Source organism: Fusarium solani, assembly GCF_023522795.1.
Source record: "Fusarium solani strain SB1 chromosome Unknown bctg00000010, whole genome shotgun sequence".
NCBI classification, from domain to species: domain Eukaryota; kingdom Fungi; phylum Ascomycota; class Sordariomycetes; order Hypocreales; family Nectriaceae; genus Fusarium; species Fusarium solani.
The window spans coordinates 1,290,616-1,312,343 of NW_027072147.1; the positions used below are offsets into that span (position 1 = coordinate 1,290,616).

At 53.2% G+C, this 21,728-nt stretch overlaps 3 protein-coding genes across 3 annotated transcripts; 1 reads left to right on the plus strand and 2 right to left on the minus strand.

Moving 5' to 3' along the window:
- Positions 1-612: 612 nt before the first annotated feature.
- MRS44_014494 (uncharacterized protein) lies at positions 613-2,160 on the plus strand (the record flags this gene model as incomplete). Its single annotated transcript, XM_046277305.2, has 1 exon — positions 613-2,160. The coding sequence occupies one exon, from the start codon at positions 613-615 to the stop codon at positions 2,158-2,160; it is 1,548 nt and encodes a 515-aa protein (XP_046127375.2).
- An 835-nt stretch (positions 2,161-2,995) lies between these two features.
- Positions 2,996-4,162, minus strand: MRS44_014495 (uncharacterized protein; the record flags this gene model as incomplete). The annotated part of the gene is made up of 1 exon (XM_046277304.2): positions 2,996-4,162. One exon carries the CDS (start codon positions 4,160-4,162, stop codon positions 2,996-2,998), a length of 1,167 nt encoding a protein of 388 aa, XP_046127374.1.
- Positions 4,163-17,596: 13,434 nt separating this feature from the next.
- MRS44_014496 (uncharacterized protein) lies at positions 17,597-18,366 on the minus strand (the record flags this gene model as incomplete). The annotated part of the gene is made up of 2 exons (XM_065618432.1): positions 17,597-17,906; positions 17,948-18,366. The coding sequence occupies 2 exons, from the start codon at positions 18,364-18,366 to the stop codon at positions 17,597-17,599; spliced, it is 729 nt and encodes a 242-aa protein (XP_065474504.1).
- Between the last annotated feature and the right edge of the window lie 3,362 nt (positions 18,367-21,728).

The following is a 21,728-nucleotide window of genomic DNA, read 5'->3' on the forward strand; positions in this document are numbered from 1 at the left end:
AAGCTGTCGTCATCTTGGACGAGCGGCTGTGGGAAGAGTGCACTATCGTCTTAAGTGATCCGGTGTCGCAAGAGTCTCGAGTGTGTCAACGGTTGGCGGAGGAGGGAAGATGTTTAGTTGCAGTAGGTTCAAGATGGAGCTCCCCCAGAACGTCATCTAGTAATTGTGGTGGTGCCTGTGAATCGCGGCCAGTGATTGCATTCACGCGGTCAAGTTGTGGGGCACATGCAAGCAACAACCTTTTATTGGTGCAACACCCGCCTAAGCTTTAGCTCGTGAATCGGTGCCACCCCGAGGACTTCGTGTGTAAGTTAAATCTAGATATTTTTGAGCCTCACTTGTATATGCCACGACCTCAGCCGATTTCGAGTTCAAAGCATTTGTTTACAACTATTTCATGCAGTAAAAACGGGAGCTGGTGCTGCTGCAGGCCGCTGAAAAGGTGGAGGAGCGGCAGTGCCCGACAGCTGCGCACCACCGGCCTGCGTTTGTGATGCGGCAAACATATATCTGAGCAGGTCAACAAAATCCTCATTTAAATTCACATTTGCCTTTTCAAAAATCTAAACTTCATCACCACCTGGCGCCATTGCCTTCTGCACACCCGCAACCATGGATCTCGACCAAGAGCTCGTCGACCTGGCCGGGGGCTATAATGTGGTACTCCAACAACTACAAGAGATGTTGCCGACGACCGAGTCGATGAGCACCCAAGCCGCTCGATGGATCATCAATCCCCAAGCTTCATGCCCTCTCTTCTCACGCTTTCCCCTCGAGATTCGGCAGGAGATCTTCTCGCATGCTCTGTCAGAGCATAATAGCCACTTTGACATCCAGGGCCGACCCCGAATGCAGTCCCCGATTCCTGAGCCAAACTGGCTGGTGTGCGACTTGCCCGAGAACGCCTCCAAGCCCATGCTCGAACATAGCAGCCTAGAAAACGTTGATATTTCCTATTATTCGCCGCAGAGGAAGCGCGTTGAGGAGTTCTATCGCAAGTGCCCCGTATGGCTCCGCCCCGGCACATCGGCCGTAAGGTTTCAGCATACCTCGATTTTGCGCACCTGCCGACGCATCTTTCTGGAAGCACGAGATCTCCTGATGAAGAACGCTACGCTTCGCATCTTCATTGACACCGACATTCCCCACGAGATGAAAAATGCGAGAGTGACCGTGCACAGCATGGGGCGCATGACACGATATGTCGCCAACCGGTTGACATCGCTGGAGATCTATATCACCCAAGTGCAACTAGAAGACAACTTCTTCGACAGCTTCGACCGATACGAAAACCTACGCTGCGTAGAAGACCTTCGCATTACCCTCCGCAAGGAGGACTGGCGTGAGGGGTCAGAAATATTTGGACCTCAGCTCACCCCCTATGGCGACGGTCGCGACTTGGGAGATGATGATGACTGGCAATTGATGGAAGAGCACATGCAGCTCGAAGAAGAGCATGGTCAGGGCCGAGCTCCTATCCCACCTATCCCATACACAAGACGGGAAAGCGAGTACGGAGAGCTAACCTGGGGCGAGTCGCTCAGCATGATGCCGAACCTGAAGCGGCTTACCATGGACTTTGAGTACAGTGAGGATCAGTTTGAAGCACTCAAAGAGCTAGCCGAGTGGGCGCAGCGTGTCTGGACGTTTCGACTGGGCGGCAAGATGAAGGGCTACTACCTCAGCGCCGAGGGAACCCCTATCAAGAGAATCAGCTGGCGTGGGTTAACACCACACATGGGAGGGAAGATCATCTGCCCCAATGAAGATTGCCCCAAGGAATTCCGTGGTTCCGACGACTACAGCTTTGATGAAGATAACTCTGACGAAGACGGCTGGTACGATGACGAGAGGCCGGAGTGCTGTGCTGAAACCTACGAGCGCATGGAATACGGCTTTGGGCCGAGGATGTACACCTTCACCGTGACGTGGACGGCGAGGAAGCTGGAGCCAGAGGACGGTGACGACCCCATGATCTTCGGGCCCGATGAGCTCAAGGCACAGTGGCCAGAAGTGCGTCGTGATGCCCTGGCGGACACAACTTATTGGGCTGCTTTGGATGCGATGCGGGACCCCATCTACAGCGGGATTCCAGCCGCTTTTCAGGACCCTCGAGATCGCTGGGACTATGCGACAACTCGAACAAATCAGATATCCTAAGAGGCGGGGCCCGCCGCAATTTTTCTCCACGGTCGTGACGGCGTTGAGGGACAGGAAGGGTTGTTCTAGGATAGACTCGAGTTATACCAAGCTTTCATCGGAGGAAAGGCCGAGGCGTCATGAAAGCTTATGACATTGTTGTACGGAGGCATTGAGGCGCCGAGAGATATGAAGGGGTGTTCAGGGACCCTCGAGTTGCGCCAAGGTTTTGCCAAAGAACAGGCCTGTATCATAATATTAGTAGCATTCACACGTATGAGAGCACAAGATATACAGACGGGACACAGGGACAAGAGTGATGACAGTCGAGGCACAAGATGGCAACTCGTGCAACCTCTTTTTCAGGTATTCCCATTTGTTCGTAACCGTGAACCTAAGATAAGATATATGGAAAAATAGAACATAATGTCCAAAGATCAACAACAAGACCCCGACCCCGAGAGCAGCATGCAACGACCCCACGCTATGAATGGTCTTTCTTTTTTAAGGCTCCAGATGTTCAAAAAGAGAGAGAAAGGGACAAAAAACAAAAGTTGACAATGAGACAAGGACATCCCGCGTGGATGCAATGCTCGCGCTTCGTAAATAGTAGATAGACAAGAGATGTGAAAGAAGGGGGTTTGGTTTTGGTGACAAAATAATATCCAATCATTTCCCTCGAGTTTCTTCTTCTCCCAGTCCGTGACGCCGCCAGTGATTGATGAATGAATAGCAGAGCAGAGCAGAGGCTAACAAACAATATGATGGATGTGTGATGGATGTTGCGGTAGGTATCAAGGAATATCCGTCACGGCGTTGCGATGGCTATCGCCCAGACACGCGGTTCGTGCCCATTCTATGGTCCACGGTTCCGCATCGCCCGGGTTGATCGATATTGTAGCTTGGGGATCTCCATGTCGATACCCTCGTCGGCCTCCATGATATCTGGATCCACTGCTAGCGGCGCTGAAAGATCCATTTGGGCTGGCTCGGCAGCTTCTATCTTGCCTGGCTCCTCCTTGGCGGGCTCCAGCTTGTTCTCCTCCTTGGTAGGTGTCGGGCTGCCTTCCTTGAGGCCAACGCTCATATCCCGGCGCATGCTGATAGGCCTTCTCGTGCGAACCTTGCCCATCTCACCCGTCTCCTTTGCTAGCTCAGGCTCCTCACGTTGCACACGCTCCATCTCCTTATTGGCCATCTCTAGGACCTCGGTGAGTCGCTTCTGAACCTTGGAGATCTCGTCGTTGCAATCTCCGTCGCGGAGGAATTGGTGGGCACCATGCTCGCACATGCTTTGCACAAATTCGAGGCCCTTGTCCAGGTTGTCGTATACATCGGGTGGTCCATTGTTGGGACCGTTTCGGGATATTGACATGGGACCGAATCGTCTGCTGCTCATATATCGCAATGAGGGGAGCTCGTCCTCGCCATTGCTTCCATCCTCTGACACATCCTGCTCGGCGAGCTTCTTGATCTGGGCAACTCGGGCGGCCATTTTGGCCTTGCGCATCAGGTTGCGGCTTGACGAGACAAACCTCACAAGCTCGTCAAAGAATCCTTGTACATAGCTGTCATAAAAGACAATGATCAAGCTGCGTGTTCTATATGCTTGGGGGGCATCCTCGTTCGACATCATGGATGGTGACTTGGGCTTCTTCTTGACCTGGGCTCGTGCTCGGGCACGCGCTGCCTTGATAACTTCTTGCTGCTGTTGGATGGATTCGGGGCTCGGTGTGTGCTTCGGAGGCTCTGCGTGAGTTTCTGAGGGCTGCTCCGTGTTGGTAGGGTCTTCGAGAATGGCATCCCCAGCGGGGGGTTCGGCGTGAACTACAAGAGGGTCATCCTTGGGCTTTAGGGACTCAGTCGATCCCTTGTTCCGAAGGGATTTGGTCTCTGCATTCTTGCCCTCGGCAGCGGCGACAGCGGCCAGCTCGGCCTGACGACGGTCGATCTGGCCGCTGAGGTTGTCGAGGCGCTTGAGCCAGTCGGGCACGTTTGTCGAGAGATTTTTCAGCGCATCCATGGCCATGTCGCGGAAGTCTGATTCTCGCGGAGGAGCCGTGTTGGCTAAGTGAAAGGGGGCTAGGTGGTTATCACCCAACGCCCCAAATGTCGCGCAAGGACCGACGGGACGGATAGAGTTGATAGGAGAAACTGCGTTGATGCAGTATCGCGTCGGAAGCAGTCGGACGAGCGATGAGGAATTGGCGTGGTGAGTGGCGAATACTTGTCTGGAGATGGCGTCGTATCGCGTGGTGCGGTGTATGACAGCGGCAGGTATCAATGGAGCAGATGTGTTGAAGCAATAAACATAATCATCCAAGAAGGAATGAATCAGGTTATGACGGAGACTCGTACGGTCTTTGTCTCGTGATGGTCGTTAACGGTCGTGGTCTTCGTTAGATGTACAGGTTTGCGGTGCTCAGGGATGAAATAGGTGAGTAGGGCGGAAGATGCGGATGTCGTTGTGTTGGGCAACACGGCACGAGACAGAGTTTGACGAGGACCTAGCGAAAAAGGCCGAGGATCGCGGGTCAGGGAAGGAGAAAGACTCGTGAGGCTGGTGTTGTTGTTGTTGGTTGAAGGTAATGGTAATGATGACCTTTTTCGGCGAGGATCGAGTTGGGTTGGGTTGGCCGATGGAAGGTCGATGGGTCCACTAAGAATGGATGGACGTAAGATGAGCCAACAGCCAAACGGTAAAAGCACGATCCAGCGGCTCCCAAGTCGTTCTATTCGTATTCGTCGTCGTCGTGTATTCGACCCAATTCCACTGCAACCAAGAATCTTCTTGACCTCGAAAGACTACTAGACTCTTGAAGGTCAGGTTGAGGCGAGGCGAGTACTCCGGGGTGGTGCGGCGGGGAGGAGCTAGAGGGCGCGGAAGGCGGATTTGTGCTGGAACTCGCTATTTACGAGGCAGCTAACGATGACCCAGGCAGGCTAGGGCGCGGCTGGCAGCTATTGTCCGATGCTCCAGGGCCCTTACTCCAGGGGGGGATCTCGGTCCAAGGAGGGGAGAAGGGAAAAGCCACAGTCCACTAGCGACCGAGTGGTGGGCCTGATGGATGGCGGGCTTTGGACTAGGTTGACGGGCTGGGCTGAGAGTTTGCTTTGCTTGCCTTGCGAGAGCGAGCTGGAACTGGGCCCGAAGCGGCAGAGAGGAGGAAAAGTATGAGCCAGAGTCGGTCCAGTCAAGTCAGTTGACCCCCAGAAAGATGCAAGCCAAAAAGCCAAGAAGCCGAGATCCAACAAGAGATCGGCTGCTGGTGGCTATTAGCAATTGCTGATGGGCGGGAGAGGAGATGGAGGTCTTGAGAGTGAGGGGGAGGAAGGAAAAAAGAGAAGAGAGAAAAGAAAAGGGAAAGAGGAGAAAGTGGTATTAACCCAAAGACGAAGATGGGATCAGCAAAGCAGCAGCAGAAGCGCAGCAACAGCAGCAGCATGCGGGCGATGGCGGGATGGCGAGAGATTTTATTAAATGCACACTGCACTCGCTGCACTCACTGCTGCACACCAGGTCAAAGGGGAAAACAGAGTCGAAGACAACCAGGGGTGCTGTTCTCCATCCAGAATCCTTGGGGGGTGCGGCGAGATGGAAGGGGACCTTTCTCAGGCCGGGGTAAGGGGGGGCGTGAGCAGAGGAGAACACAAGGGAATGGATCGCTCGCTCTCGCTCAGAGTACCTACAGTAAACGATGAGAGGGTACCCTCGACAGTAACAGCAGCAGTAACAGTAACAGCCGCCTTGGAACAAGTCCCGTCCATAGGTACTTGACGGCGGGGGAAAGGTTAGGTTGCTACTGCATGGCATGGCATGGGCAGACAGGCAGAGAGAGGCATGGATGGACGGCGGCAGGGCGGCAGGAAATGCGGCCGCGGCGGCATGGACATGGCATCTGGATGAAAGGGCAGGGCAGGGCACAGTTGATGAGCACAGCACCAAAAAAAGACACATTCCCATGGCGGAGAGAGTGCTACTTTGTTGAAGATGGCTTCATCCATCCTCGGCAAGCGGCCGAGCAACACACAGACACAGACACCACGGAAGATGCCATGCCATCACCAAACAGAAACTCCAGTCTACTCCGTAAAGAAGGCGACAGCAAGGGCCCATGCGATGTGATGCGGATGCACGACGATGCGATGAGATATGCCACGGGGGGGTCACGATGTGGGATGTGTGCGGGATGTGTGGGATGGACGGCGCGTGGATGGCGCACGCACAATGGGCTTTCTCCGTCCTGTCAAATGTGTACGGAGTACATCCATTGTAGAACGAGATAAAAAGGAAGCCCGCCGGGCGAGGCCTTTCGAGATAACGGCAATCCAACTTGTCGATGTGATGGAGGCCACCAGCCCGAGGAAACCTCATTATTGATTCATGTTGGTCACCTTCCAGTCACCTTCCATCCACGGATTGCCATGAGACAATACCCAACTCATTCCCCATTCAGAGGAAACGCCCACGAAACACGCACGCCGCAGGTCATGAAGCCCTGGGAGTAGAAACCCCCCAACAGGGCAGTCGCCGAGTGGAAACAGGGCGTCTTGGGTTGATATCGATGGATGGATGGATTGACATCCGCCCCTCCTCAACATCTGCTGTTAGTACTGTGCTGTATATTTTGGGTTCCCCCATCCCAGGGCGTGCGTAACCACCGCCAGCGTACTCGGAAAAAGAGAGAACGCAGCAGGAGCAGCAGCACAGCAATCCATCCAGCGGGGGAGGATGGATGGTGGAGCACGCTGCTGCACTGCACCGCACGGGAGAAAGGGGTGGCGGACGGCCCATGATGCCCTCTCTGGTCATGTCAAGCAAGGATTCGCTGCTTGCTGTGGCCGTCTGCTGCTGCTGGGGGAGGGACTGAGCGTGCACAAACCAACAAGAGGTCATCCATGAGCCATGGCAGGCAGGGTGACATGGATGATGGGCTCTCGCGGCAGGACAAGGCAGGGTCCCTTTGCCCATCCCATCATCGGACATCAACATCCATCCGCCGTAGTCTTTGACGATCATCCTCTCGCTCTCGTCGCGCAACACAGGAATAGGGCACCACAAAGGGCCATATCTCCCTCGTCCAACATCGGGCCGCTGCCGCCGCTGCTCATGGCTTTTGCCCATCCTCATGCTCCCTCACCTGTCACGATATCCGCAAGGCATTCCCTCGTGCCGAACCGCTGGGACCTCTTTTCTCATCAAACCCCAGATGAGGAGATTCTTGCGCTCGTCAAACGCGAGACTCATTACAAAAACAAAAGGAGCTGAAACTTTGATGCCCTTTGTTGTTTGCATACCGGCTGAAAAAAAAAAAAAGTTTCCCGCCTGAACAGAGTTTTCTGCTGTTTATGATTTGAGTGAGACACAAGATTCCAGATCTTTTGCCGTGTCGGATGTGTCACTTTTTTTTCCTTAGCTGGCTACTGTAACGATCATGTCTGTCTGTGTCTGCCAACTCATCACAGCGAAAAAAGCCCCAGGGTGGCCAGAAAGAATGCAGCGTGCCATTGCCCAAACTCTCTTCTGAGGATCACACTTGTTGGAACTCGTTCACCGGACTGACCTGACCTGAACCTGGCCTGACCATGCCCTCACCTTGGTCTCCAGATGGCGTAAGATGAGTTGAGTTGGGTTGGGTTCGCACAAGGACCACCTGACCTGACTCCCTGCGACGAGGTTCCCCAGGCACTTCTTGGCTTTGACGTGTTGTGATGCCTCGACAATGAACAGCCCTTGCTGATGATCTTTTTTTCTCTCTCTTGTGTAATCATCCATCCCATCCCTGGCCCCACGTCCCATTGGCGTTGGCACTGTAGTGGCCGATGCGAGACGGAGGAGCCGACGGTTTGATGCAGGGGCAGCTATTGACCATTCATTATCCATTCCACACTCTCCAACAATGCAATGCGATGATGGCGGATGCGATATTGCCAGGTCCTTTTCTCCGTATCCAGCCTGGAATAGAATAGCTTGGCTATTGGGTTGACCGCTGTGCCCAACTGCATGCGGATGTACACACAGCCAGCGCTCATCTCTCGCCCTGCCGCACCCTGCCACAATCTCTTTTATCTCTCCGCTGAAACTACCTACCTAGGTAGGAAGGTACAGAGGGACGGACGGCAAGAGTTTATCCTCTGCAACCTCCCACAGCAGGCTCGTCATCTGTACCATCACGGAAAGCTCGTGAGCTACCAATTCGCTGCAATTCCCACATATGGCAGTCTCACAGCATGCGACGCTGTGCAACATGTTGTCTTCGGGAAGAACTCAGCCTTGTTTTTTATTGTACCTTGAGAACTGGTCAACAATGAGCGTGAGAGACCGCTTCCTTCGCCTATTTTAGCCTTGGATCTTTGGTCTCTGTGGCATGGCATCTGCATGCAAATGTCATCAGAAAAGAAGACATCCATTGCCCCGTCCGTTAAACGACACTGTATCTGGTGAATGGCAAACACGGTATGCGTGCGTCTTGGGTTTGTTTCATGCGTTGACGCCCTTTGATGGCCCACTCTCTCGAGTTGAATTGCCTCAATGCTCCAGCGTTGTTGTTTTTTTCATCACAGGAGGTCTGTCCAAGCGCATCTTGGTCAATTCCGCTCTCTCGTCTAGATGGAAGAGTTCATATTGGCTCTAAACCCAAAAGTCCAAAAGCAGAGCAGGCTTGCGAGTTTAACGTAGACAAAGCATACCCAGTGTGTCCCAAATTGGGAAATGCTGACCTCCGAACCCCCGGTCACTTTCTTGGAGGGTAGGCTTGTGTGTGCGTATGCAGCCAACATGCTTTGAAGAGCATCTCTGCAGGTGAGAGACGTCAAGTTGCGGGAGGCGTAAAGGAAGAGGCTGGGCGTTTGTCTACCCTCGTGTCCAACGGCCTGAAGAAGAGAGGGGAAAGGGGAGTGAGACATGGCCATTGCAGGCCTGTCACTGTTGCATCCTTCATGATAACCTCGACCATCCATTTTTCAATTCATGAACCAAGACGCCATCTCTCTCTTCTTCACCGTCTCGTCTCTGCTGGCTGCTCGGTCCCCGTGTCTCCGAATCGGCCGGTTGATCGCTTGCTTGTAAGCGCGCCGTTGTCCTCCGGGGGTACTCCCACATACGGCCGACAACTCACTTCTGCGCCGGGAGCTAAGGAATCGCGAAGAAAAAAACGTTTTTCTCGTCTACTCTCCATCCCGCATACGCCTCCCGTCTCCATACATCGAGACGGTGTGTCATTGTTCGGCACTTGAAGAGGCAAAGACGCGCATGGTGCATCCCCTAGCCCCCGTCTCTTCGCTTCACGACTCGTCCCCCTTTGCTTTCCGCCCAACAGGCGACGTGAGCTGTCGCCTCAGCGTTGCATTCCCTTGTCGCTTTCTGCGGATTGCAGGCGTCGACGAAGCATCACCTGACCTGCCTGCGGTACCAAGGGCATCCACTTGGCGGCGTCGACGATGCGATGCTTCTGCCATGCCATGCCATGCCATGGTCTGCTCCGCTTCAAAGTGCCGTGCGTGGATGCATGGATCAGTGGTGCTTTGCTCGACTCCCGCCACCCAGAGGGACACCCCAGTTTCTCAGGTGAGGCTCTCTACTGCTGGTCCTGGGGACATCTCGGCCTTGTTGGTTGGTGGCTTCACTCTGCAAGGATACCTGACATGTCGGGTCTGGACCTCTACGTAGTAGCAAAGAAAAGCCCACGAGACAAAAGGCAATTGGTGTCCATCCCATTACTTCTCTCTCATCGACAATGCAGCATCCGGTTCGAGACGAGGTCACAACTCCCGAATCCGTCAACCCGCAGACACAGAACGCAGAAGGCCATTCCAGTTGTCCTTTGAAACGGACAAGCATCCCTCTAGCGACAAGAGGGTTTAGTCGACCGTGTGGATCCAAGCAGGAAGACATACCTAGCGTCCGCCCGGCGTTGTCTATGTCGATCCTCGGCTCGCTCCGCCGATGTTGTTGTTGTTTGATTGTTTGTGTGGATGATAGACGACGCAGTCATTTCAACCTGAGACTTCTGTACGGTGATCCATGACGAGTAGACACACACGACAGCCTCGAAATTTGCTTGCCATTGAGGCTGGTCTGCCTACTGAGACACACAAATAATGCTGAACGCGTGTAAGCCTGAGGCTTGCAGACGGGCCACCAGAAACATGCGTCTCATCTCATCTTGGACGCCGAGATCCAGCCCAGCCAGGGCCACGCTATTTCCGTCTTCACAATGCGAATGTGGCTTACAGGCACCGCCGTCGACTGATTGCACCTGCTTCTAATAACCATGCCTGGGTAGCCGCGGCAGCAGCCCGGAGATTGTCGACAAATGTCAGCAACACCTGATCGTAACCCGGCAGACGAGGTCAAGAAATAGAGAATCCTTGCTGACCGGTGACAAGAATGCCCTCTTTCTCTACCCTGTATTCCGACTGGACGCTCGAGCATGTCACGTCCCGAACCCCGGTCCGAGTGGTCCCGGACCGCCGCTGTCGAAACTGTTGGTTGTTCTGTTTAATGTTGGTCGGTTCCCAAGGTTGGGCCACTGCTTTCGCAATCTAAACCGGTGACGGTGGCTGCCAAGGGAAAGAATGGCCAAGCTCCCTTTGTTGGGCATCCATCACGACATCATCTGCTTAGTTCATTATGACCGTGGGTTCATGTGAGTCAACTACCTAGCCATCTCGACTCTTGGCTCGTCTGGTGCTGTACCTACCGCCAACTGCCGGAGACGTCAACCTATTATTTGCTGTTTATGGTGGGGAATTCTCCTATAACCGCCGAGTCTTGAAGACGAGGTTGGCTGCGAGTCCCTTGCATCGCATCTCGGGGGTTATTCTCCAGCACCAACAACCAATATTGTCGCAATTTACCAACGATTGCCTCGGCTGTTTAACTATTTCAAGTACAGAAGAGCGAGCTGCGGGGGAGAAAAAAGGAAAATCGAAATCACAGATAAACAGCCCAACATACATGCAGAGATCCACCACACCCCCGGTGGAGTGCTTGATTAAGTTGTCGACAGCTCTCATTAACCCCTCAGATTCTCTCCTCGACTTGGTTAAGCATGATTACAACTTTGGAGGCTTTTTCTCTCGACGTGATGAGGCCTGAGCCGCGACTCGACGCGTCTGGACAGGGTTACGGCTCCTTCACGGCGCTTAGCCATGTCTCGTCACTCTTGATGCTACGCTCTTTCTGACTCTGGCAACCCCAACATTTCGAATCACGTCTCTTGAGGCGCAGCGGGTTGTCATGTTGCTGACTTGTTTCGAGTTGTAGGCACGTTTACAAAAAGAGTTACCAGCAGCCGGGGCATCTGCCGCTTCCCTCGCCGACCTAATTAAACCAGCGTTTGAGGCCATCTGCCCGTGACACGACCTGCATTGTGACTTTAAACGCCCTCTTACTTCTCTGCTAGTCTCGGCGGCTACCGAGGTGGCTTGACAGGCCAGGTTCTACTCCACAGGATCCTCGGATTGCTCTCCAGCGTGCGGAATTGGCTGGTGTCTCGCCGAGGTGCACACGGCTATGGCGCTCTTGACCTATCGTGTGTCCAGCCGCGTCTCGATTGTCACAATCCTTTCAGAACTCTGTTGGGCCGGAGCGGGTTCTGGATGTTGATGATTTCACCTGTTTGCTCTGTGGCAGGTTGACGTTGGTTGAGAGGGCCTTGGCGGAGGATCAAGAACCAACACGTATTGGGCATACCTTTCTTCTGGGCAGACTCGGCTTGCTTGAGAAACTTCCAAGTTGTTTGATCTGTTCTTTTCTACGTGTCATACGAGTTTCGAGGTTGACAAGGTCAATGGAATGGTTGAAACAAGAGCTACCTGGACCGATACTCAGCCCTGTCACCCACTCTTGACCAGGGATTGGCAAGAAATGCAGTGTTCCATCAATTGACTCGAACAATTTGATCTTGACGGGTGGAGAAAAGACCGACAATATCCAGTATGGCTGATACTCTGGCGGTTATTCATCAACGTCATCATCTACGACACATGGCATTGGCAGTTGAACATAAGCGGCCCACCATATTCACGCCTTGACCTTCTTTTTGTTCCGACGGGGTCCTTGTCCAAAGAGGATGCTGCCAGTCTTCATCTGCGAACCGGGGCCCGTTTCAACTGACACTTGCAGACTCGAATACGGTGAGCGGGACACGAGGATGACTGAATCAGCGGTCTTGAAAAAGTCCGGGGCATGACACTTTCCCGAATTCCGGTGGTTGAGGGATATGACATCTGCGCGAGTAATGCACAGGCGTGGTCTTGTCGGCAGCTGTCAGTTGGTGTACATCAACGGGCCAACGGTGGCTGAAGGCATGGGTTGAGGCATTGGGTGTCGAGCAAGACTTGAGTATAGCGTGCACGCGGATACGAATCGTTAAGATCATCAGAGGTACAGTATCATGTAAGTATCTAGGCGGACGAACTGCCGTGTATATTAGCTTTGTGTCAGGGGCACAAACTTGATTAGGGTAGTAGCATATCAGCTTGAATCTGTATATCTCGCGAAAATTGAACGTTTTAGGAATAACTAGACGAAGAAACAATGCTTATCGCCCTGATGCTGGTCAGCAACAGAGACGCTACTGAGCTTCTAGCGCCTATCGGCACACACACAGTTGTAGGTTGGCTTTGCATGGAATAGATAACCCCACAAAGAATAAGACAGCAGATCTCGTCCTGTCATTTACTTGTGAGTGAGGCAATTGGACAGCACGTACTTGGGTTAGGCAAGATGACTGGACGGACGTTCAAGTCAGGCTCGGTGACTGAATACAACTCGGACCCATGTCCATAACTTGCCATGATTAACATGACGACAGGATCGAGTTTGGAACTGGTCAAGGCGCAGGAGACTCGGTGACCAGGGGGGATAAGGAAAGCAAAAGAAGAAAGCCGATAGTCTTTTCTTGGCCTACCCCAGTTGTGAGCAACTCATGCTATCCCTGACGGACCACAAACCATAAACGAGATGTCTTTTTTCTTCCCTCGTCTGCTTGCTACGTTTCCCCCTGGTCAAGAATGCCTCGTGGAAGGTTCGGTCAGCCAAGGATCTAGCAGTGAATGCGGCGGCCCTGGCGTGAGATGCCGCGCCCTTCTAGACCGCTCCGGGGAAGGGCTGCTCCACTCCGGATCGGGCATGTCTCTTACCCGCCGATGGGCTGTGGCGTGGTTTGTGCGCTCCCCAGCTGACGGACTGACTGCGTCTTCCAAGGGGGTGAAACCCTCAGAGTCGTGGTGGATGGACCTTTGGGGGGAAAAGAGAAGAAAGATTCACCGGTCCGACACGGTCCTGGCCTGGTCAGTAAGGAGATGGGCTCGTCGGGAGATTACCCTCGGCTAAGTACCTGCTGCTTCTCTCCTGGGAGCGAGCTTCCCTTGGGCCTTAGCTTAGGTTCAACTCAATTCACAAACTGGTCATCTCAAAAGACTGACGAGTTGTGGAGGTTAACCTTCTGACACCCCAGACCTTTGACGGGAACCGCCGAGGAGGAGGAGGAAATCCCACATCCGTCATGATCCTGGGTTAGCTGACGTTGCGCACGTGTCGCTGCAAAGTTCCCCAGTCCAGTCCGGCACACGCCAGGCCAGCATTCCAAGGTCAAATGTAGATATGTATGTATGTACCCTGCGGCCACGCCCCTTCCTTTGCAGGCAGCGAAGAAATGGAATAATTCCGGAGCGAAAAAAGAGTGCGTGCTGTTGTAACCCTCTGGCTAAACCATGCCCGGCTGCGAGGTTGCAGTGAAGAAATTCCTCACAGGGTTGGTGCGTGGTCGGTGCCGACGCGGACACGGGGGCGGGACCGACCAGAGTAGAAAGACTCCGGGCCGATCGGCGGGCCGGATGGCCGAAGTCCCGTGTTGGAGAAGGAAGGGAAAAAGGGAAAAACAAAGGAATGGGCTTGCTTGCAATTGGCAGTTGTGAGCAACCAACAACACATATCATCGGTGGATATAGCCGGGAAGTGGTGTCCCTCATCAAATCGAACAAAACAAGACTTACGCGGATCTACTAGGGCCCCAGTCCCAGCCTCTCCCGCCATGCAACGGAGTGAGGGAGGGGAGGGATGAAGAGGGGGCACATACAGGGGTACGGCCAAGTAATGCATCTGCACCTCCACAGAAGGGGAATGTGCATCAGAAGGAAGGATTGTCAGAGTAAAAAGCGTCGTTGGGTGCTATGCTTGATGCGCGAACCTGTGACGCGATTTTCATGTCTGTAGTTCCACATTGAGGGCAATGTCCGTATTGGGATCCATATCGGTGAGTCGATCAAGAGATTCCCATGTGCGAACTGGCAAGAACCCCGGAGGAACGAAACGAGCAAATCTCGTGTCTCACTGTCCATCCATCTAGAACAAATCCCTAGAACGATCCCTAGAACAAATTCCCTTGAGCAAGCCTTCCCGTTCCCCCTTCCCGCCCTCTCCCCCCTGTTCTTCTCCTCTCCTCTCGCACTCTCGATCTGGGTCTTTCATGCAGCTCAAGGCCTCTTCTCCGTCAGCCCAGCCCAGCTCCTACTAGTCCTGCATGTCTCAACCGCGCCTGAACTGAACCTCGCTGCGCTGCGCGTTGCGTTTATGCACGGCCTTGACAGGGCACTGACTGCACTGCAGGGCGGGCGGGCGGGCAGGCGGGCTTCCCTCACCGCATCGCCGCCGACAAATAAATTGTCCAACAAAATTCCGCATCTGCCCATATTTCCTTGTCCCCCGTTCGCGAACGGGATCAGATCGCAGATCTGCGGGCCTCGTGACGGGAACTTCAGTGGAGCAGGTAAGGCTTGATACGGCCTCGGTTGCGAAGCGTCTTTCACTTGCATGGCGTGTGTCGCTTGTGCAGTAGGTAAGCAAATGTCAGACGGGAGCTAATGAAGTTGAGGATGCCGTTCTATGTGGGTTTGTGAGACTAGTGTTTCCGTTGAGGGTTTCTATTCCTGATGGGTAGCTGATCTGTTGACATACATCCGACACTCGCCGAGAATAAGATAGTATCGGGATAGATATACGAGAAGATAGGGTAGCAGGAGAGCTGCATTGACGACTAACCTGTTGGAGATGAGGACTATTGACAAAAAGACGCAGCTTTTATGGATTGTTCCTAAGATGTGAGTATGACTAGCAAGCGGTGATTGTCGGATATCAGACTCGTCTTCAACTCCGCCAGTTCGAGTTACTGTGTTGCTCTCCGAGCTTCCCAACTCGAGCGTAATAATCAAATAGATGGAGGCTATCTCAAGCTACCACGCTCTGGAACATTGCAACTGAACAATCGTTATTGTTTTATCGACGCATCATCCTGAGTCGTCTACTTAACCTATAGCTGAGAATACCCAGACCAGTCGAGAGAGAGCCTTCGTAATCTTCAGCACAGGTTGTCACCATGGGATTTGATACCGCCAACGAGTGGTCAACTTATTCTGAGATCTTTGCTCTTTTCTTGACCAGTCATTCAAAACGACGTCGGGTATCGGGCGTCGGGTGTTGGGGTTGCAGTCGGAACCAGTCTCATATGTTATGACCCGAACAGCCAAGTTCGCTCTTGTGTCTGGCTGGCATGCCGGCGTTCCTTCCGATATACCCTCCCGTAAATATGGCTGCCTAGAGCAAAGTGGCTGTTCTATAGTTTCTAAACTAGACCGACTGTCTTGCAACTGTTCCAACGCATAGGTGACATTGTCTCGACTATTGAGCTATGGCTCCAACCTAATCCGTGTTTGAGAGCACCATTCTGCTATGTTGTGGGTTTATACTGTATACTGCGGGCGAACCCATGAGGGGCAATGTAGTTCTACGATAACCTCTTTTATATTAAGCCTGCATGCGAGTTGCGATCCTGCACTGTCAGCTCTTCACACCACCAATTGCCACATGGACAACCCAACATCAACTCTGACAAAGTATTAAGCGGCATATAGCATGCTAAAACACCCCTAAGAGACCCGAGTAACGTCCCTGACTCGACCAAATAGCCGGATCCTGCAATGGTAATGAGTGTCAAGTAAGACGTGCCCAGCCCAGCCATTCCGGTGGATAAATGCAACTTCAAGCCACGCCGGTAGGATGTCTTCATGTAACCAAAGCCATCCAGCTTAAGTATACAACGTCGGATAAGCGCAAGTTAATAGCATGGGTTAGAGTATTATAGGTTGTGTGTTGGCTGACACCTCGGGCCGACCCAGGTCAGCTCGAAGGTCGTCGTTCGTCAGCTTGTTCCATCCGAGGGAGCATCCAGAATAGCGGGTCTGAATTGAAGAGGCTTACGATGGACAATTACAGGATTTGCGCCCTCGGTGCCTTCATGTGACCCCATCTTCCTCAGCTAGAAAGTCCACGCTGACTCGTCAACACACGAAGGTAACACTCGTTCGCTTCCCAATAATAGCTTGGCATAGTGGCTATGTGACTCAAGATGTCAGCCTGTAATATGTAAGGCAGAACAATACCACGTAGAGGCCAGCTGACTGCATTATACAACCGTTGTATTGCATGAACAGGAGTCCGCCACTCTGACCTTCACGGTAGAGCAGGACTATCTCCTAGGCTTGCTAGTTCACATCTCACCACGCAACTACCGTTCGAATAACAGGGAATGTCATGATATTCGTGTCAAAGGGCAGAAAACCATGGGGAGAATAACTTGAAGATCTGAGGTCCCTCGCTTCATCGCAGACGCTAAGTTGTGTGATCTCCGTGGCAGCTTCTCTAGGACTATGGGACCACAAGTGAGGGGCGAAATACATGACCATAGACAATTTCACCGACAAAGTTAATCAGTATCTTTACTTATGGGGATGGACCTTGGCCAACGGATCCGAATATTGAACAAAGTTGTAAGCACTAGATACAGCAGCATCAACTCGCCAGTGAAAGAACATACCCAAGTATTCAGCTATACCAACATCGTCGCGAATATCAACAGAGGGAAGAAACTCTTTCGACATAGCTACAAAGTTTCTGTGTTTCCCACTCAAAATGATGCTATAGTAGTTGAGTTTCTGAAGCAAACCTCCAAGCCGACGCCTTGATAGTGTCTCTTGTCCCCAACCCGAGTACATACGACCACATCTGCTAGAAAGCTCGGGATCCCGTCTGATCTCCCATCGATAACCTGGCAAGAGTTGGATTAGTAGCTAGGTCGGTGACGACTAGCGAATCCCCAATGTTGTATGTTTTTTGTTCTATTTTTGCCTGTCCTTCTAAAGGTGGTAAATGTTCTCTCATCCCACCAAAATATGATACTGATACGCCTATCTTGCTGAACACGAGGAAACATTTTCCGCGGACGTACACGATTAATAGAAGTAATCCATATTTCTAGCAAAGAGCTTGACAGGATTTTCAACGTCCAAATACAGCTGGCTTGTCCCTACAAGGCATTCATCAGCTGGGTGTTTCGCAACTCATCTACCCTGGTTCTTACACTCGCCGTAAACTTCTGAAATTCCTTAGCTGCTTTTAAGGCCAGAGCTCTGTTTCCTCCCAGGAGTCTCCAGTCAAGCGATAGTTCCATCTTTTGCCCTCCTCCGGGTCTGACAAGTCGACCCGGTCCACCTCCTCTGGCACGATAACAACTACACGAAAGTTCTTCCTCGCAACCTCGTCATCTAGGTCTTCAACTTTCTGTCCCAAGCCGAGTCCTGGCCCTGGATTTTCAGTCTTTGGTGTCCCTGGCGCTGGGTTTCGGAATGATCCTCGCATCATGGGACTCAGGTTGCCAAAGTGAGCCGTCACCTCCTTCGCCCAATCCCACGAGCCGGAATCCTCACTGTTTCTGCGACGCATATGCTTCTCCAAGATCTCCCTGACCTGTGCGGCTGAAGGGTCGTTGATATCCGGGCCAAGCAGATAAGCTCGCCCCGGAGGCGCCACTGGGTCCTCGACGGCACGGCCCAGAAGACGGCCTCTACCGGTCCGCCGCCGCCGGACTGGGCGGGAGAGGATCCATCCGGGGATAGCTCGGGGATCTTTTCCATGCGGGCATCGGTAGTGATGGTGAGGAGGTCGCTCTCATACAGGGACGGGTTTAGCGGCGCCTTGTTCTTGGGGTTGGCCGGGAGTTCTGCCCACAAGCCCCGGAACACAACGGTTCGAGATCGAGGGGTAACAGAGGCCGACGAGTCATGGTGAAGGGTGCTGAGCATGAACGTCGGTGAATCCAACTCGTTGACGTGAGTCAGGAAGGCAGAGCGCCAAGGCGCCGCCTGAGTAGGACGAGAACTAGACATCGTGTGTTTGAGATGACCAAGGATTTGAGTCGTACGCTGGACAGAGGAAGTGATGGGTTTCATGGGTGATGAATTCGTGCGCTCATGAGATCTTTCAGGCTCAAGTTGTCTGAGTGAAGCTGATTAGTGGTGAAGCCGTGAGACCCCACTTCATGGCCAAGCATCAAATCATACTACGCAACAGTTCAATGAGAGTCTGATCTATGAGTCATGAGTTGAGGAAACTATTGACAACTTGAATAACTTCAGACATCAATCTACTAGTTGACGATTTCATTTCTATCCATCTCTTGGCTATGAAATTGGGCACGTGGCTGTGCAGATCTTGAGCCTCCGCCAAGCCTGTACTGTAGACACCACCTTGTCGACAACATGAGTCTGTGGAACAGAGTAACATTAGCCAACTAGAGTTCACGCCTAGTACAGATTCTTATTACCACGGTCAAGGCACATTGTCTGTGAGCCCACATGATGCTGCCGCTCAAGGAGGTCAGACGTCAAGTCAAATGCCGGGTCATCCATCTTCAACAGCGGAAATGACGATGGAAGCCCAAAGACTCGACAGCATCTTCATGCCTTGCGGACTCGGCCAGAAGCCCTTACCCAGGCCTGTCCCTCATTTCCAGTGTACGTCATTGGCTTTGCTTGAGATTGGTCCATCAAGTTCTCTATGAGGGTCCAGACCGTCCGGGGTTGGCACCCTGAAGGGGCTTAGCCGGGGAGCCGAGCGGTATGTAGCGGCCTTGCTACTGACGGAGGTCGACCAAGGAGGAGAGGACTCACGGCACTGTACAGACAGCGTATGTAGGGAGAAGTGTGTATTCGCCCAGCAAATGCCGCGCGTCAGAGGTATGGATGCCCGCTCTTCGTAGTCTCGGCCTTTATCACGCCCCGACTGGCTGTGCCGGGGCTGGAGGCGCCAGTGTTGATAAGCAGCCACGCCTCCGCCTCGCGAACTGGTGAAGCTCTATGCCCTCTTCTCGAAGCTTGGCTCCAACTGCCGCTGCATTTCTCCTCACCATGGAGCTCACCGAAACGCCTCGACGACCAAAACGCCCGCCCTGACTGAGGGATGGAACTAAGGCCGCAAGGGTGGAGTGCCCGCGGAAAGGAAAGGGTTCACATGTACATGCGCCCAGGAGGGAGGCAGTTCATATTGAGTTTCTACAAGTTGAGCCCTGGTAGGCCAGTCTGGCTCTAGCGGGCGGAGAAAGATGGAGAAGCATGTCTCAGGCACGGAGATCAGCAGGAATTTGTTGTGCCTCAAGGTGGTGGACAAGAAGACTTGGCTTTGGACGGGCTGTCACCGATGTCGCTGGCGCCCGACTCCTCTACCAGGGTCCCGGGGCACCTGTTGGGGTGTCGCCCTCGTCGTGTGTGCGACGATCCATTGGGGGCTCGGCGCGATCCAATGGACAACTGAGTGATGAGACAGGGATGTCCAATTTTACCATGGCTTGGCTGGCTGGGGTGAAATCGACCTCGTTTTTCCAAGTGCCGGTGAGCGAAGGGGAAGGGAAGGGGGGGGGGCCATATTGCAGAGCCGGGACGGGGAGATGAGCATGGTCCAAGCCGGTGACACTCACCGGGGTTCTGTCTGGTCTTTTGTGTCTCTGCCTCTGCTCGGATCTCCTCAAGGAGACAGAAACAACATTGCTGATGAGCCCTTGTCTCAAGTCTCTTGCCTCGTCTTTGTTGGTTTGGCTCGGGGACGAGGCGCCAGCCCGGTGGAGATGCTGGCAACGCCTTTTACCCATGACGATGGCTCAGGCAGTAAATAGATCAGGGCCTGGGCCAGCCATTGTTGCCGTCTCCCCCTCCAGGTCCAGATGATGACATGGGGGCTCCAATCGGTTACGGTTCGCCGGAGCCGGCACTTGTTTTGTGTCGAGGTCATCAACAAGAACAGAGTCGTATGTCGATCCGTGCGTGCACCGTCTAGCGACGCTGGAACGGGGGCCGGCCGAGCCAGGAAAGGAGGCTGAAAGTGAGAGGCCTCGTCTTTCTCGCTTAGAACAAGTAACTTGGTCAAGAAGAGAGTCGGAGATGGACGGGAGAGAGAGATGAGATGAGCGATATTACCACTTGAATTCTTGTAATATCCACAGATGCAATCTGATACTGTACATCTAGGTACGGATAGTAGATATCCAGTACTTTGACTGACTGTCTGTCCGTCTCCTCGGCAAGCGGCTACGGTTACAGTTACGGCAATGCCACGGCCAAGTTCCGTTCTCATCCAAGCGCCGTCAAACCCCGTAAACTGTCCTCTTACCAACGTCCGAGGGTGGGCATCTTGTCTTGTCTGGCAGGCAGTCACTACGCCTTTTGTTTTAGCTCGTCTCTCATTTACACCTGTCAAAGCTGTCTGTCACTCGAGGAGAGTCTTGTCTATCAAACAGGTGTATCTTGAGGCTAGTAGGCATCTAGACGGAATTAATTAGCATCCATCCCGTACCTTCCCATGTACTTCTACAGTATCCATGCCTGCCTCGGGTACCACAAGAACAGCCGCGTGGAAAGCGCGCGCTCTGCGCACGTACTAGGTCCATGCCTACCCAACCCAACGGCTTGTAGCTGCCTTTTAGAGGCAAGCAAGCCTGGTAAAGGACAGGGAAGGAGGAGGGAAGGTACATACTTGTACGGGCTCCTGCTTCCCGTCTGCTTCTACCTCAGCCAGCCCGGGCACCTACCTACCTACCTGCCTTACCAATCCTTCCTTCCTTCCATCCCATTCCCGGGCTTCCCTGACTGACTGCCCTGTCTGTGTTTACGGAGTACGTTGCGCTGCTGCACTGCGCTTTCCCACTTTGCTGCTTGCTCCGCCCCCGCCTTTTTTTGCCCCCCCTGGTTCAATTCTCTTTTTTCGATTCCTTCCCTTGGATTTTCCTCGCTCTCTGCAATTCCCTTTTCTTTTCCGGGATCTCTCTTTTTTTCCCACCCTCAGGCCTTGTTATTCCCATCCCATCCGTCCCGTCCCGACCTTTTTCGCGTGCGTTCCAAAGGTGAAAGGTGTTGCCCTTTTGCACTCTGAGCCTGCTATCGTGGGCTTCTCTGTTCCCCTTTAATTGTCATAAGGAGCCAAAAACTCCCCGAAGGACCTACGCTTGTTACCCCAGCCCAGCTGCTGCCAGCTCCAGCTCCAGCTCCAGTTCCAGCTGCCGCTGCCGCTGCCGCCCATCTCCGGCCGTTATTTCCAGCGCCAGCCGAATACCGACGACTCAACTCGCCCTCGTCAGAAGGTCCCTGAGTCCATCAGCATCTTTATTCCCGGCGACCCCTTCCCTTCAGCCAAACAAACCCAAACCCCAGAGCCCAAAAGACGTCTCGTTTGGCTGGTGCCTTTTGACCATCCGCAAGTG